The sequence below is a fragment of the Telmatherina bonti genome (assembly GCF_933228915.1).
Source record: "Telmatherina bonti genome assembly, chromosome: 10".
In the NCBI taxonomy this organism is placed as follows: Eukaryota; Metazoa; Chordata; class Actinopteri; order Atheriniformes; family Telmatherinidae; genus Telmatherina; species Telmatherina bonti.
Genome location: NC_136628.1, coordinates 25,119,399 through 25,136,428, shown reverse-complemented (window position 1 = coordinate 25,136,428; position 17,030 = coordinate 25,119,399). Strand labels below are relative to the sequence as shown.

Sequence of the window (17,030 nt, the reverse complement as noted above, 5' to 3'; positions counted from 1 at the left end):
TGCCTTTTGCTTCCAGGTGAGGGCGCTCCCCTCACTCCCCACTTGCCCAACTGTGGCTCCATTCAAGTGATCATACAGTCACTCCTTCACTGTTGGCACACATGAACTAGAACCTCAGACAAATCCCATAATGTAAGTTTGATTTAGATGATTGAGGTTTTTTTTTTTTTTTTTTTGGTTTTTTTTTAAAATGTCTTTTCCCTCCTTACATTTTATTTGTGACCATGCTTGAAAAACTTCACGATATTCCAGCAATTAGTAAAATAATGAGGTTAATCTATATTTAGATTTTATATTATTATCTGAATGTCAATTGGTTGTTTATTATTATTATTATTATTATTATTATTATTATTATTATTATTATTATTATTATTTGTAACCAAGATAAGAAAGTTTGCATTAAACTTTCTGAAAGTCTTGAAAGTTATTAAACCTAGGCATAAACAATACGCATAAACGTACACATTTTAACTATTCTGCAGAATGAATTTGTGCACCCCAATCATTCAATGACCGATTACAGTCACTTGAGAGTCTGCGTGGAAATAAAAGATTGGTATTTTATTGATATTTGTGTGGATATGTTACACAGAGGGCTTCGGGGCCAATAAAAAAAAAAAAAGACCTTTACCCGCCACAAGATTTGCTCTTCAGGTTGTCTTTCATGGGTTGGCGCAAGAGATGAAGATGCAGGACAGATGATTGGTCAAGTGGGAGGAGGAGGCGGGAACAATTTGCCGGGGTTGGAAGTAGTTTGGGCGTGTGTATGCCGGTGTGCGTGTGTGTGTGGAGGGTAGCGGGGTGCACGTAGAGAGGCGGAGGGAGTGCTTTACCGCAGTATCACTACATTTCTGCACCACTCATCAAAACTCTGCGGCATGCAGACAAGAGCTGGGGGGGAGGGCACTTATTAGGTCTGTTCTGGGTGCTGGACCGCTTCCTCCTCTGGTAGCCTATCAATTCCTCTCACAAAATAGGCCACGCGGGTGTTTTATTGCTTAAATTTCAGTTATTTTCTGCGTGCTCAGGATTTTAGGGGACTTCTTATATTTCCGGTATTCCTCACACGGTGATAGAGCGCAGCTGTCACTCCGCTGTCTTGGTAATTGTTGCAGTCCAATTAGGGCGCTTTTATTAGAGGTTTGGTAGCTAAACTTTTAGGAAAAAATGGCAAATGAAGGAGCAAAAAACCAATGGAAGGAATTTATCTGGAACCCCAGGACGAGGGAGTTTATGGGCAGAACGGCGAGCAGCTGGGGTGAGTATACTGTCCAGCCACAGCAATGCAGCAAAGACGGCCCCCCCGGCTCCGTAACAGGTCGCTGTCATATAGTATGAGGCCTTCCCTAAATACTTTGTAATGCTTTAAGCCGGTTGGCCATTTAAAGATAAGTGTGTACATTAGTCTTGCGAATATAACCATGGATAGATTTGCTTCCGTGTAGTTGGTGTTCAGATAATTGGACGTGTGTAGCTGTCTAACGGAGCCAGGAGCTGAAATCTGACTGCGGCACCACTGCTGTGGAATCCGGCACATTTTCACTCCTCCCGCTAGTTTTTATTTATTAATATACGACTGTAGTTTTTGTGCGCAATGCGCCCAACCTAAGGATGAGGGCATAGATTATACATGGACTTAATTGAGCTACTTTAGTGAATTTGTTTGTATTTGCCAGATTAGCGCAACTCTACTGAAACAGGTTCCACTCTGTTGCAAAGTGCCAATCATCACTTTCTACAGTGAAAAGTGCTGCTGACAGCTGTGATATAAATTCTGCTGCACACAAGCCTTTTCTTGGAGAGTGGCTATCTAAAGTTGTGCAGAATTGGTTTGCATGTTTCTAAATTTGTGAAATGTCCGCTAAAAATTATGCTTTTTTTTAGGCTTTCCCTCAAGAGGTTCTCTGGAGAATAGGATTACCCACATTGCATCCCCCAGTCCCCTCTTGCCACAGGGAAAACCAACACATATTTAAAAGATTCATGAAAGGGCACATATGGTTCTGTTCTAATGACATTGGAGCATTTTAATCTGGGTAAAGCCAAATGCTATTTGCATCACCTCCAACCCGGCCCCTCCCAGCCCGTGTAAATCAGTGAGGGATTTAATCCTAACCTAATGACTTCATTGGCTGAAAAGGAAGATATCAAAGCAGGATTTTCTGGTAAAGGAAAAGACTTTGAGGAACTGTAATTGTTCTTGATATCTTAACCGGTAACATGATCTCAGTCTCAGCTCTAATGCTTAGTTTCTTGTGGCTTGAATGATGCTGAAAGTGGTTTCACTTGCAATTACTGTTTTTGTGATCATGTTTCATCAATGGACACTTAGAGGGGAACTGAGAATCATTGGTCTTGGCTTCCTCTGTTGCAATCCTCCAACAGTGTAAACTTAATCCAGCTCAGAGTGTCCCAGGTGCTCTGAGGTCTGGTGGCCCTTTTAAGCTGTGCTCTCTAAGGCTTGTTAATTAGGCTATTTCTGTTCTAAGTTACTACACGTATGTCTGCTAAACTTAGCATTTCAAAGCAGCATTTCATGAACAAGGTCATGTAGGTTTTCACACAGATTGCGTACTTGTTAATTTTATATACACTTCACACATAATACACAAAATAACCAGCTGTTTAATCAGCATCACACCACTCATTATACTGTGTAATGTTGCTCCAGAGCATTGGATCAAAGAAGTGTGTGTGTGTGTGTTTTAGTTTGAAACATACACTTCTTTGTGTGTTCTGCTTTGTTTGAAGAACTTAAATGATATGGAAATACTCTGACTAAAGTTTTGACGTTTCATCTTTCTATTCACTGATGAAAGATGGTTGAACCTTGTACTTAAAACGGGACTACTTAGATGTTTTGCACCACTCTTTTACAAAAACAACAAAAAGTTTCTATTGCAATAAGCAAAAAGAAATTTAATCGGTTTATCACTGTGGAAAATCCTCATGGTGCTTCTGGTTTTTAAATTGCATCTTGCATAAACCATGATTTAATATTTAACATTAGAAGATGTGCAGCTCAAAACCAGCCATTCTCTCCCTGGATCTTTTCACTTTGAGTTCAGAGGTCTGTTTGATCACCAAACTAGAAAACAATTAATCAGCAAGTCCTTCCAATTAATTCTGAGAGAAAAAGAGACACCATTAATATTGAAGAAAGACCAGGATGCTGCGCTATCCCAAGCTGTCCTTTGGTTCTTTGCTTTCAACTCCTGTCTACAAACAAAACTGGGATGAAAGAGAGATGCTCTGCCATCCATCATCGATGTGGACTGAGAGGCCAGACTGTAAACCTAACACCCTCTCTGCCAGGGGGGAAAGCCACCCTGCATGCAAATTCTGTGTGTACATGTGCACATTCAGTCTCCCCCGGGTGGTTTCATATTTGTGGTCAGCAAAATCCTCACACCATCACCAGCCGGGTGACAGAAATCACTTAAACAGTGTTTTTTTTTGGTTTTTTTTTTTGTCCCCTAAAGAGTGTCTCTTATGTCTCTAACTGATCCATGGCGTGACAATAGATATTCAATAATGTGGAACAATTGTGTGCAATGAAAGAGCACACATGCAGGCAATAAATTATTAAGACACCCATATGCACATGCTCCCCAGATCATCTTCCCCTTTGACATTTTGTTATGGCTTCCTGCAAATGTTGCTGTAGAGGAGGCAGATACAAAGCTGAGCTGACTGATGGGGCACTTTGCTGGGGGCCTTCCAGCAGAGGCGCCGGGTCAGGTCACTCAGCTGCTTCCCTGTGCTGACCTCAGGCATTGATGGATCATATAAAAAAGCTATTTACATAGTTCTGATCTCTTATGGATGGAAATGCCAGTTAGCAGTTGTTATGAAAGTAGCAGGACCCACAACATTATTCTTATTTGAAGAGGGTTGAAGAAAGTTTATTATATACTGCCTTCCATTCTGTCACATGTAACAACATAACTGTGGTCTTTCAATCTGATGACTCTGACCCAGTCTCCTGGGGGGGTCCTCCTGTTCTTCTCGTCCCTGATCCCCGTGTCATCATTCCTTCCTCTCTGTGATGAAATTTGTCACCAACCATTCACTCATTAACATCTTCATCCTGGCTTGGGCAGAGACGATGCCTCTTTCGCTATCAAGCCAAAATGTGTTAGGAAACAAAGTGTTAAAACTTTGTTCTTTTTCCTATTAAGTCAAGTCAAATTTATTTATATAGCACATTTAAAACGGCCCCTGCTGACCAAAGTACTTCAAAAAATAGAAAATACTGATAAAATTGTTACAAGTAAGATAAAAAATAGAAAAATAAAACTTAGGATGATGAAACAATAAAACCTACTAATAAGACAACAATAAAATAAATTACAAGTAAAAATACAAAATATGAAACAGTGAAAAAAATTAACTAAAAAATATAACTCTGTCTTTGGCTTTGTTGTGTATTGTGGGACAGTTTAGGCATAAACAACACACACAGACACAAAAAATGTTTGTGAAAAAGATAATCAGATGCTGCAGATGGAATAAAAGCCCTTAAATGGTTGAGCATTACATGAATTTCCTTGGAAATTTGATGACTTCAGACACAGCAACAGCATTTAACATGAATAATTTGTTTTATCATTCAAGATTTTGGTCATCAGATTTTCACATTTCCCTTAAAAGTCCTCCACGATGATGCACAGCCACCAGTTGAACTAGTGGCCTAAATGACACGGAGGTTTGAAAACAGGAATAAAGGAATGGATAAAACTATGATTATTGTTCCTGGAAAAGCGTCACACAGCAACTTTTAAAGTTAAAAAGGTTTGAACTGAAAGATTTTGATTCTAGCTTAGAGTTGACAGTGAGAATCTAGAATATTTATTTACTGATAGCATGGAAAATTTGAAATTATGTCAAATATCTATAAAAAATTAAACGAAGAAATAAACCAACATTTTGAAGAAAAACAATGTCCTAAGTTTAACGGGATGCTATTTAGTTGTTTTGCTCATTAGCCTCGGTTTATAATAGTTACAGCAAACTCATTATACTGTGTCACACCAACAATATATAATTGAAATTTATTAATAATGTAGGAAAACAGGAAAATAGATATAATTTTGGATGTATTCATGATCAAATTTATTTATTCCACTCCTCTCTTTTTGTGCAGGTCTCATCCTCCTCTTCTATTTAATTTTCTACATCTGCCTTGGTGGCCTGTTTGCCCTCACCATGTACGTCATGCTGCAGACCTTGGACGACCACAAGCCAACGTGGCAGGACAGGTTGTCCACACCAGGTACCGATGCTACAGATTTAAACTACGAACACTTGTCACAGTGCATGCAACATGTCATAACATTCCTGCTGTCTCCCTGCCATTCATAGGCTTGGTAATTAGACCCAACTCTGATGAAACCTTCCAGATTATCTACAACATCCAGAACACTGAAAGCTGGGACATGTATGCTCAGGCCCTAGACAAGTTCCTGTCACGTGAGTACAGCTCTTTCTCTTCAACAGTGACTCAAAAGGCTTACTGCCTTGGATTATCCAGTGATCCAGAATGAATTGTTTTTACCTAATAAGAGATAATTCCTTTGTCGTCATTGAGTAGGTAGTTGCCCTCCAACAAGGTTTTAGTTGAGTCATAAGCCCTTATAAATAAAATGAACCCTATGCCCAATGTCCTCCCACATGCAGCCTACAACGACTCCATCCAGGCCCAAAAAAATCACGAGTGTACCCCTGACCAGTACTTCAAGCAAGAGGACAGCGGTGATGTGAAGAACAACCCAAAGCGCTCCTGTCAATTTAACCGCACCATCCTCGAAGCATGCTCTGGAATCCACGACCGTTACTATGGTTACCAGGACGGCAAGCCATGCATCATCATCAAGCTGAATCGGGTATGAAAGAAAAAGAAGGAAGAGAAAGGGATGGTGTTGCTAGGAGACATGGAGTAACTGGTTGGAAATTAGGAAAAAGTCTCTGATCAGCATCAGTGTTAGGGTTAAAGTATCTCGCAATAATGTAAAAGGTTTTTTTTTTTTTTTTTTTTTTTTTAAATCTCACTGTGTTTAAAAAGTAAAAAAACAAAATGGTGTTTCTTTCTCACCAGGTAATTGGGTTGCTGCCAGGAAATAATGGACAGGCCCCATCTGTCACCTGTGGCGCAAAGGTAATCCTTTTGTCTCATACACTGAACAGTTTAACGTAACAGTTTGGATTCCAGCCCATTCACAGCGATTGCGCCTCATTTTTCCTACAACATACCAGCTGTTGCGTCTCTCCAGCTTCCTTTTAATGTTTATCTGTGAACTGTTTCAAGCTTGACACGTGTGTTTTGAATGCTGCTTTGTCTTTGTCACCAACTATATTTTGCTGGTGTCTTCTTTTATTTTATTTTATTTTCCTCTATTGTGTTCCGTAAAATTGCCACTTCTCAGAGATACAAAGTTGGCAAAGATGAATGGGTAAGAGCAGGACAGCCTGCATTTGGTAGAGTTTAGATCATGTTTACATGTGTAGGGATGTATTGAGTGTTGTGATTCAATGTATTCATGTAGATTCGGTGGACATGTTGTATTAAATAGGCTTCTGAAGTGAACAGTGTTGTTTGAAAGTATCAATTAGAGGAATGGAGAAGCAATATAACTGATTGAGTTGTTTAACCCTCTCAGAAAGAAGACAGTGAAAAAATGGGAGAGCTAGTCTATTACCCTCCAAATGGCACTTTCAACCTCATGTACTACCCATACTATGGCAAGAAAGCTCAGGTAAGAACCTAATTTCAATCAAAATTTGAATTAAACATGCTTTTAATTTCCACATAGTACATCTCTGTTGCAGTTCCTACCTTTAAACATGTCATTGGATGTTTATTTTGCAGGTGAACTACTCTCAGCCTTTGGTTGCTGTCAAGTTCCTTAATATTACTCACAATGAAGATGTCAACATCGAGTGCACTATCCATGCCGACAACATTCCTACTGGAAGTGAAAGAGACAAGTTTGCTGGGAGAGTGTCTTTCAAGCTGAGGATTAACACTCACAATTAGGTTGACCCCTGAAAATCTCTGTCCATTTCCTGCAACACTGCACATACACAGAAAAAAAATTGCAGTATTCACACCCTTTGTAGGATTTGTTTACAAACCCTCCTTGAATTATGAGGGGGGGGGGTCTGGGCTTGCTTTCCCAGTTGAACGACGAAATGAAGCATGAATAAAAGGGTGGTAATCCTGTCATTGTTTCTGTCTGTGAGCAATCAGACAAATTATTTTCTGTAAATTAGTTTGAGGTGACGTCTATTTATACTGCATGATAAACTAGGGGATATAAAGGATGTGTTTTCAAAGTTTGCAAGATCTGCAACATTACCGGAGTACTGCTGCTCACCTCCTGCTGCCTCCTTATAGAGTATCCCTCTATATATTAATATACACAAATTACAAAACCAAATGTGTATATCTACAGTATTTATATGGCATCATAACCTTATATCAGTACGTCTATTTTGTTGCACTTAAAAGAATAATCCAACAAACTTGCATATATCTTGATGGATGGATGCTGAGATGAAGCCATTTGCATGTGTGTTTTGTCTTAAGTGTGATATGAGGACAGGAGCCCCACCTCGCTGCGTCCCACCTCTCAGCTCAGTTTTAAATAAGGTTATGCTAAATGACTGACCACCAGGAGGGATTGCACTGCACTCTGTAACCCTCAGCACTGCGAGTGTTTATGTATGCTTTGAAAACAGTTACAGCCAGATCTCCCAAAAATAAGAAAAATTCAGTAGAGGTCAAGAGACATGATCAGTACATAAAACTGTGAATTTCCCTCTGTATGTGTTCCATTTTTAGGTCCCATTTCATACCGTAGGTCGGGGAGTTGCATGCAATGTGCAATATTCATTAAGTGGCATACATTATGAATGCTTGTGTCCATTCATCAGATGACTCTTATTAAATAGTCATTATTTTGGATCATTGGATATTCACACTGGTTGAGCTGAGAGGAATGGGTAAAGCAAACATAATTCATATTTAGGTTACTTTGAATAATGGTTACTTACCAATTATTAACTGACTGTTCATCGGTCAGATTTCTTGAAAACCCAAATTCAGTTTAACTTATCTGGGGTCCCAATTAACCATCTGAATATCATATAAATGCAGCAAAAGGGAGCCATTTGCTGACATTACATTCCTTGTGGTTGATTTTATTCTAAAGAGATACCAAAAGCTATTTTGCAGTGTTTGAGTTTTTAATGAATTTAAATACAAATATATCTAGTTTTTTTTCTTTTTGTTTTTTCTTGGTTTTTATGCATCTATTTTGTTTGTATGTGAAATAGATGCAGTTATATTTTTTATTGTTTTGCACTGGAAGTGTGTGGTTTTTTTTTTTCTTTTTTTCTTTTGTGAAGTATATTTAATAAGTGTATTTACAGTTTTGGAGGAGGACAACGTAGAAAGTTTGTTGATGTTCCCTATATTACTTTCATACTCATTGAGTATTTACCCAGGATGTCAGAATGTATAGTTTGTGTTTACTTGAATAAGTGTGAAAAATTTGTGCATCGGAGTTTTGATCAGAAGATTTGTAGGAAATGACAAAAAACAGGAGATGAACACTTCTTCACTGACTGTACAGAAAATGTTGATTAATTTATTTAGTTGCTTTTGTGTTATTCTCTGATGTTGCATCTCTCAGAAGGAAAAGCCATCATAACTATATCAACCTCTTTAAATACATGCCAGAGTGTGGTGCTGGAGCTGAGGTGCCTAGCATGCACTTGTGATGTAATCTGTAGAGTCACACTTTGAAACGTACGTCAGCACAGCCACAAAATACTAAGCCAACTCTGCTGTGATCCGGTCTACGCAGCAGCTGATCTTGCACAGTAAGGTCTGACTTGACTTCACAACTCAATTTTTCTCGGTTAAGTATGCTTGCTTATATCTTGCAAAAGTCAAAAAACAGACTTTGTTATTTGATCCAAACTTTCTAAATAAAAAGAAAATTAGATGCAATGTGATTATGTGAAGGCTCATTCAATTGGCAGGATGTTCTCTGATGGGCACTTCTTTTATAGCATTTTGTGACTCCACTGGCCAGTTCACATGCATTTCTTCTCTAGCCTCCCTGTAACACTTACTTAATTTCACTGTAATCTCTTAATCTGGTCAGATAATCCTGTACAGGCATGCTGAACTTCTTTACCCCACCTTGTTGCTCCTCCTCCTGTCAGACGCGTCCCTCCCTTCTTTAAAACTGCATTTTCACTGCTTGTCAGTACATTTAAACTCATGCCCCCCCCCCCCCCCCCCCCCCCCCCCCCCCAGTCAGTATCAGATTTAATGAATTATGAACCGTAAAACAGCTAATCAAGTGTTTGGCTTCACTGCCTCATTGGAAAATCAAGTTTTATTCATGTAGGCTTGAAAATTACTTCCTAAACCAAAGATCCTTATGACAGTTGTATTTATTTCGACAGCACTGACACATCAGCAAAAATAAAAAGGGATCTCCTGTAGAGATATTATAGGATGCAGTCGGAAGGCCTAAAACCCTGTTATAAAAAGGTCCCACTTATATAACAACGCACAAAAGGAACATTCTTCAACATAACAGTGCCTCCTGGTGGACAGACAGTGTTGTTAACCAGTGTCAGAAAACTATTTCTTGCCATCTCCATTATCTCTTTAATTTTATTGTGATAATTTGGAGATGTCCTCAAAGAGCAATATATTTTTTCCTGTGTGGATGTATGACCATTGAGCGAAGAAGCTGTAACAAAACTGGTGCAAAGTGTATCAACAGCAAGGGGCAAAAAAAAAAAAAAGGGAAGGAACAGGTAGTTATTGCATTCTGGCAATTTTGCAGGCAATATAAAAAAAATTGCTTTGTTTATAATAGAGTATTTTTGTTGTACAAAGGCAAGAATGTACTAGCTTGGATTGTATTGTGTAATGAAAACTACCTGGTAGATTATGAACATTTTGTTTTGGAACTTTTTAGTTTAATATTTTTTCATCTTTTGAGTTGTCCTTTCTTGAAAGGGAGTTCTGGCTTGCAATCAAAGTCCTAACAGCACTTAATTTTCACAGCACTTTTAAAATTGCTAAGGTCCCCAGTAAACAAGCTGGTGAGGGTCAGAAATTCATGGTACAAACAAAATGAATGCAGCAGACATAACTGGCACATTTCCTTTTAACTTTAACACTCTTGTTCAAGATTGTGGTTAAGGAATTATTCAGTAAAAGAAATGTATGACATTTGTTCCAATTCTTGTCCAAATGGGTAAAAAAAGAAAAATCTGGATCTTTATATTTTGCTCTTTATTGTATGTATATTTTTGCTCATGTTTACTGCAAACAAACAGAGAAATAAATGTCATTTAAGGGAACTCAAACTTCACTTTTTGACTGTCTCTCAGTTGTTTATATTGTACTGTTAAGTTTTTTCTATTCCTTTTTTTTAGAGTGACTGCCCATGAAAGTGTTTAGGCTCCTTTAGATTCACAATATGCTCAAATATACTATGATCTTTGCAAGTGACGGGAAAAAGAAGTCCGGCAAAAGTATAGGTAGCTTCAGGTGGATATAATTGGTAATCTCATTCACTATAATCCGCGCAGCTTGCTGTCCAGTCTTCAGTCTTTGCACACATCCGATTCATGGTAACAAATCTAAAATGGGTAGAGCTCCATCTCATCACACAAAGCAATGAGTTAAAATGAAAATGTAAGAACGTGATGTAAACATTTGTCATTAACTCATGTAGTTTCTTGTATCAGAAGTCAAAGTTCACTTGGTGGTTTAGATTGTTTAACCTATGATTATGTAAGATCATAAACAGTTAGGCAAATAGTGTAACAATAATGACTTTTATAAAAGTGAATCCTGTTTCGACAGGGTTTTTTTTTTTTTAAATTTGTTTAAGAAGAGCCTTTCAACAATTGCTTGACAAGATTAGTAGTGACGTGTGCTTCCGCTCACTGACATTCACCCAGTTCCTGTCTCCCACACAATCTGTAGCTTCAAGCTCTATCCTGAGCCCTCTTTTCTTGTGCCTCCTCCTCAGAAAGAGGTAGCTCAGTACAGGAACATGCAGAGAGCCTGGACTATGTGCATTAGAGGTATTTGTAGGTTTAAAATAATTTGATGAAGACCAATGTGTGTAGTCTCACGCTATTCTCTCTACTGGCGATGTACTATTTATGCTAGTCTGGAATAGCTTCTGTATGTCTTCAAACTGATTTTTAGAATAAAACAGGGATGGAGCTTTAAAAAAATATCAACACACTGAAAATAGGTCCACAGATTTAAAATAGTCAAACAGAGCAGATTTTACTTATTAATTTCAGTGACATTTAATTATGAAATATCATACTAATGTATTATTCATTCATTCATTCATTTTCCGAACCACTTATTCCAATTCAGGGTCGCGGGGAAGCTGGAGCCTATCCCAGCCAGCTTTGGGCGACAGGCAGGGTACACCCTGGACAGCTCGCCAGTCCATCGCAGACTAATGTATTATATTATGTTTTTATTTTGTTTGTAAACAGGCACATTGAGTCTTTGATGTTATCTAAATATTTAATTCTGAACATACATGATACAAAATGTTTTAATGTATATTTAAATAGAGACATGAAACTCCACATTACAGTCTTTGTGAAGCACCATATCATCTTTTTAAGCTCATATTGATTTTTGTGTAACACCTCTTTAATCACAATAGATTGGCCCCAAAACAATTTTAAGACTCAGCCAGTTATGAGGTAGCATACTAATTCAGAGATCAGCGCCTACATTTAAACAAGCAATGATTTAAAAAACAAAAACAATGATAACCACATATGGGCTAGAGCAGGCAAATAACGTTTGTGCACTTCTTTCGGTTGCATAATCTGAAACAATAAAAAAAAAAAAAAAATCCCCCACAACTTGTATTTTAGTGCAGGTGATTATTGCCCTGCTACTGTGCCCATTTCTCTGAATAATTCACAGCCTGCATTCATCATTAGCTGCCTTAGGTAAGCAGACAATTGTATCATCAAATCAAAAGATAAATGCCAGAGTAAAACTGACTTACAGTTAGATTGTTGTACAGCACTTTGGTTTGGCAGGATAAGTTTGGCTAGACACAATGGTCAAATGTTGCCAAAGATACCATGATAGTATAAAATGGAATAACAGCATTTATGGCAAGTCCAGCATGCCATTTTCCTCAAAGGCTTTTTGTGTCCTGTCATAAACCTCTCCAATGCCCACAACTACTTTGTTGAGCACCGCGCTCAGCTCTTGCTGGTTTTGCACACACACCAGTCTGAAGAAAATGCCCCGCTCTGGCATAGCGATAAAAGCCAGTTCGGCAGCTCTGCGGACAATCCAGGTGTGGTAGGTTGAAAGGGTGCTCTGGTAGGCTTCTTTACAAAGCTCTGAGGGACTCCTGAGTCGGCCAGCCACTGGTGTTTCAGCTAGCTTCTGCAGGAACAGCTTCAGCCAGAGCAGAGCTCGATGCAGGCGCAGAAGAGTCCGACATCCAGATTCTGTCTGGTGGTGGAAATCCACCAGGCCTCGATTCATCTCCACCCAGATCATAGAGCGCACAGAGTGGTATGCATCTGTGTTATGGGAGCCCTTTAAATGATTCTTTTCCTCAGACTGTGTGTCTACAGAGTTTAATGAATGTCCATATGGGCCAAGCTCTGCTTCAGGATTCTTCTTAGACAACAGGGCCAACTGCCGGATAATGGAGGTCTTGGTTTCTATCTCTTTAGATATCAGACCCACCATTGGGCCTAGAGCTTCCATGAACCTGGAACAGTAACACAAACCAGAATGAATCATCATGCATATTCCAGACCCCCTCTGTTGTAAACAAATCTATCTCTCCCACTGTATTGCTGTTTGTCTGATGATCTTACTTCACAAGCTCGTCCCAGCTGGACAGATATGGCTGAAGTAGCACGTCAGAGGTGTAAGCTGGAGTGGCCAGCAGGTGGGAGAGAAGCGCAGACACCTGGAAGGTCTGGCCAGGGCACACTGAGACATGTGGACCCTCAACCACGTCTGCCACACTGCTGTTGGACAGCTGGGGAAACTGATGAATGGGGGATGGGAGGTGAAACAGTTAACAGGGGGACAAAGCAAGGAAGAAAGCTGATGAGATTTATGCATTCACTACCCATCTGTTTCCCCAAATCAAACTTGCAACCTGCAAGCAAAAATAATAACTTCTATATAATTTCTACTTACATTATTTCCCTGATTATAACCTTTTAAACAAGAATCCCAGTGGTAATCCAAACCGCCTTCTGCAGAGATTGTAAAACGGAACATTAGGAAGTCCTACAGTCTGATTTCACAGCACTGTTACTTAGAGCTATGTTTTCAAATAAGCATAAATGCATAGTGAAATGTACAAATAAAACGTAAAAGCAGTGACTTACAACTAGTGCAGTTTCATATTTAACTGAGAATATTACAATGGTAAAAAATCAAATGTTGAATTGAAAAATCTTTTGTTTTATTTTTATATAACGTACATCTTGACTTTGAATTTGATGCTAGAAAGATGTTCCAATAATATTAGAACTGTACCAAAGGAAGACAAAATATATTCTTACAAAGGAATGATTAGTGGAGCAGCACATTTTTAAAGGGTTAATAAGAAGCTGTCGAGTAGTAGACAATAAGGTTTATTCTATTCTATTCTATTCTATTCTATTCCATTCTATTCTATTCTAGTATGACTGAAAAGAGGAGGATCTCAGGGAATACCAAAGTACTGGGGAGTTTACATTTAAAATTCTGAGAATCTGGAAAAATCTCCAATACTAGCATGCTTCAATCTGTTTTCAAGCTTTCAAAAACAAATAAAAGATGAGATGCACTGCATGGGGATAGAGACACCTTTTAAAAAAGCTTTCAGTGAATAGTTCAATTTTGCATCCACTATTTAGGCCTTGAATAATAATAATAAAAAATTCTTAAAATAGGCTTCTGTCTATAAGTCCCAGCTTGTTTAAGATGACCTGAGGGGGATTGAAAAACTGTCCTACATTTGGGAAAATCATTGGAATAGTATCATCTGAGCTAGAGATTACAGGGATCAACAAGAAACTGAACTCAGCCTACAGTTTAAAAATCAACATCTATTCTGACGTGATGCTGCATTAGCACTCACTTGGAGGCACCTTTTACATTGAATGATGTACAGAGTTTGGAACTACATTTACTGGTATACTGTCTTGTTTGGGGAAGATATTGCTCAAAACGATATCAAACAGCGTTTTACAACAACATAATTTCTTTGTAAGAAAAAAGACAAAGGTGCAAACTGACCATGAGAACTAGTTATACACGATTTGATGAAACACATTATCAACAGCTGTTCAAAAATTAAAATCTTATGTGATGTTACAGTAAGAAAATATTCTATTAAAAAAGATTCAGTGGTGTTTATTTAAAAAAAAAAAAAAAAAAAAAAAAAAAAAGGTGAAGCATCAATTATTTTTGCTGTCATCAAATTGTATATATTTCCAAAAGCAATGTGCTTTGGTGTGATGCCAGACAAAAGGCTGTTTCTCTTGCTATACTCAGTTGTATTAATTTAACTCATTTTAATGATTTGTGAATTATTGCATTCAGTTTTTAGCCACATTTTAACAGCGTCTTATGCTTTGCATCAGTGTGTTTTTGGATAGGAGACAGAAACAGGTGCAACATTTATGCTCTTTTACGGTAGCACTGTTTCGGGTCTGTGTTAGCTCTTGTGGGAAATCTTCTGCTGTGTTTAGCAGCTTGTTGCCAGCTGTGTTTGTTGACTGTTAGGTGCCACCAATTCAATGTACTTTGGGCTTTTTTGAGGTTTTCAGTTAAAACAGTTGTCTGCTATTCAGCCAAAAACATCTGTGAAACTAGAATGAAGAAAAACAATTCAGTTGTGGTCCAAACAGATGAGCCACAGTTCAGTAGACATCCAACTTTCACACCAACTCTTTAAATCTTTAAAATACCTTTTATTAGCAAAAATTCTGATTGTAACTACTTGAAATTACCTGAGAGTATTCTTGCTTACATAACAGTTGCTAATGCAAGCTGCCATTTAGCAACCTTTTCCTATTCCAGTAAACGGTAAACTGATTATGAAAAGCCTGTACCTCTGTACTCATTCCTGATTATTTCAGGTTAGGCCTGAGATAATATTGTACAGTGTACAAAGGGGCATTCTTAGGGGCACAGATAACGTTCTTCTGAAAGTAAATCAAGCATTAGTTTTAATTAATTTCGAGTTCTTTTCTGCTCATGACAAAGCAAACATTATCTTTAATTGACATCATATGTGCAAGTTGCTGTTGGTCCTATGAATTATATTACTGTATATAAAACCACAAGATCAGTGATTTAATAATGGCGCCTGTACACACCATTATCAAATCAGTTTAACAACATATGCGAATGTTATTTATACAATTATTGAATTAAAGCATTTTTACACTTCTACATAAAAAATCTCAAAATTTAGTTTGAGGTCTCTTTAATAAATTAATCCAGATACTGACAGGAGTGTACAATTACTGATGCCATACAATGTCAAGAGAAATGTTAAGTCTTGTCACAATGGACAAAAACCTAATCATTGAAACTTCATAACTGTTTACTGTGTTAGTACAAAGATGAATGCTAAAGGTTCCACCTGGAAACCACGACTGGTAATTAGTCAAACTGGAAAAGGAGATCTCATGGTCTCAGTTTGAACCTTTCTAAAATCATTATTTTGAACCTCTTTTAGGACTACATTTACAGCATTTATTTTATATTTTCTACATAAAATCTGATAAAGAGGAGTTTTGTTTTTTTTACGCAGTTAGTTTATCTGAGTAAATATCAAATCATTAACATCAGCAGTACAATCACTGTGCTTAAATCTGCAGCCACTGCACCATGTGACACATTCCTGATGTGGCGCAAAATGCATTCCAAACAAGGGATATTAAATAGATTAATAAGACAACCCCTGAATCAAATTCGCACACTGACAGAGAAATACTTACGAAGCCAAAGCGAGCCCAGAAACAGCAGCAGGACTAAGATAGCAGCAGCAGCCTTGCTCTTCACACCCATACTGAAGTCCAGTTGAGGCCTGCCAGTTTGCTTTTGTTCCTTTTCTCCGTAGTTTATCTTTTAATTCCTCTGTGCCTCACATGAGTGCTTGTCCCCTTGCACTGGCTGTCACCACAATTACTCTCTACTAGACCCCTGCCTTTGACCCCAATTCCCCTAAAATCCATCATTCTCCTCCCCAAAACCTAAAAAAAATAAGTATGTCTGCCATTTTACAAAAAAAAAATCCTCTTTAGAAAATGAACTCTTTTGGTTAAATAGTTTTAAGACACTGTCATATTTCTGTCTTCCCTCCTCTCTTGAATTTGCGTCCCTTCTCAGGCGTACCTTTGTCTCTAACTGATTTTGAAACTGCCTGCCTCTCATCATCTGAGAGTCCAGAGATCAGCTGAGTGTAGCCACTAACTGATAAAACACAGCCAGCACAGCTTGTCCGACAGTAACCTCCTTCCTTCAGATTCATCCTCTGTATATGCACTATATTTCTGGTCAACCCGGGTAAACACATGCTCCCTCGCCTCTCCTCCCCCTGCTACCCTCCCTCCTCCCTTTTCCCTCCTCTCACTCTGTCTTTCTGTCTTTCTATAACTCATTCATAGACACTATAAAGAGCCCCACCATAACCCCCACCACACCTTATAACAGTGCTGACAAACATTTCTCAAAACATATTGGTTTGTAGGAGTATAACATGAGTAATTAATTACTGTGTAAGGGTCATGACAACCTAGAGTGTCCTTCTATTGACTCATTTTAGTCAAATAAAACAACAAAAAACCAGTCTTGGCTGAACAGAGAGGGATGATATCAAATGCATGTTTGTCAATGGCTAACTAACTCTAACCGAAGTTCATCCAAGCTAATGGATAAAAAGGAGCAAATGTGGCTACACAAAGGAATTAGT

At 38.3% G+C, this 17,030-nt stretch overlaps 2 protein-coding genes across 2 annotated transcripts; one reads left to right on the top strand and one right to left on the bottom strand.

Annotated features, from left to right (window-relative positions):
• Positions 1-888: 888 nt before the first annotated feature.
• atp1b2b (ATPase Na+/K+ transporting subunit beta 2b) lies at positions 889-10,366 on the top strand. Its single transcript, XM_079247916.1, has 7 exons — positions 889-1,261; positions 5,150-5,278; positions 5,368-5,475; positions 5,683-5,888; positions 6,101-6,160; positions 6,663-6,758; positions 6,872-10,366. The coding sequence occupies exons 1-7, from the start codon at positions 1,171-1,173 to the stop codon at positions 7,037-7,039; spliced, it is 858 nt and encodes a 285-aa protein (XP_079104042.1). The 5' UTR covers positions 889-1,170; the 3' UTR covers positions 7,040-10,366.
• A 1,532-nt stretch (positions 10,367-11,898) lies between these two features.
• gltpd2b (glycolipid transfer protein domain containing 2b) lies at positions 11,899-16,126 on the bottom strand (the record flags this gene model as incomplete). Its single annotated transcript, XM_079248086.1, has 4 exons — positions 11,899-12,815; positions 12,925-13,100; positions 13,256-13,314; positions 16,057-16,126. 4 exons carry the CDS (start codon positions 16,124-16,126, stop codon positions 12,197-12,199), a joined length of 924 nt encoding a protein of 307 aa, XP_079104212.1. The 3' UTR covers positions 11,899-12,196.
• Positions 16,127-17,030: the final 904 nt, after the last annotated feature.

Bases quoted from the DNA above. Each gene is read 5' to 3' on its own strand.
- atp1b2b (XM_079247916.1), top strand. From the start codon at position 1,171: ATGGCAAATGAAGGAGCAAAAAACCAATGGAAGGAATTTATCTGGAAC. The intron at 5,889-6,100 runs GTATGAAAGAAA...CTTTCTCACCAG, and splicing joins TCATCATCAAGCTGAATCGG to GTAATTGGGTTGCTGCCAGG. The intron at 6,759-6,871 runs GTAAGAACCTAA...TTTATTTTGCAG, and splicing joins ACTATGGCAAGAAAGCTCAG to GTGAACTACTCTCAGCCTTT.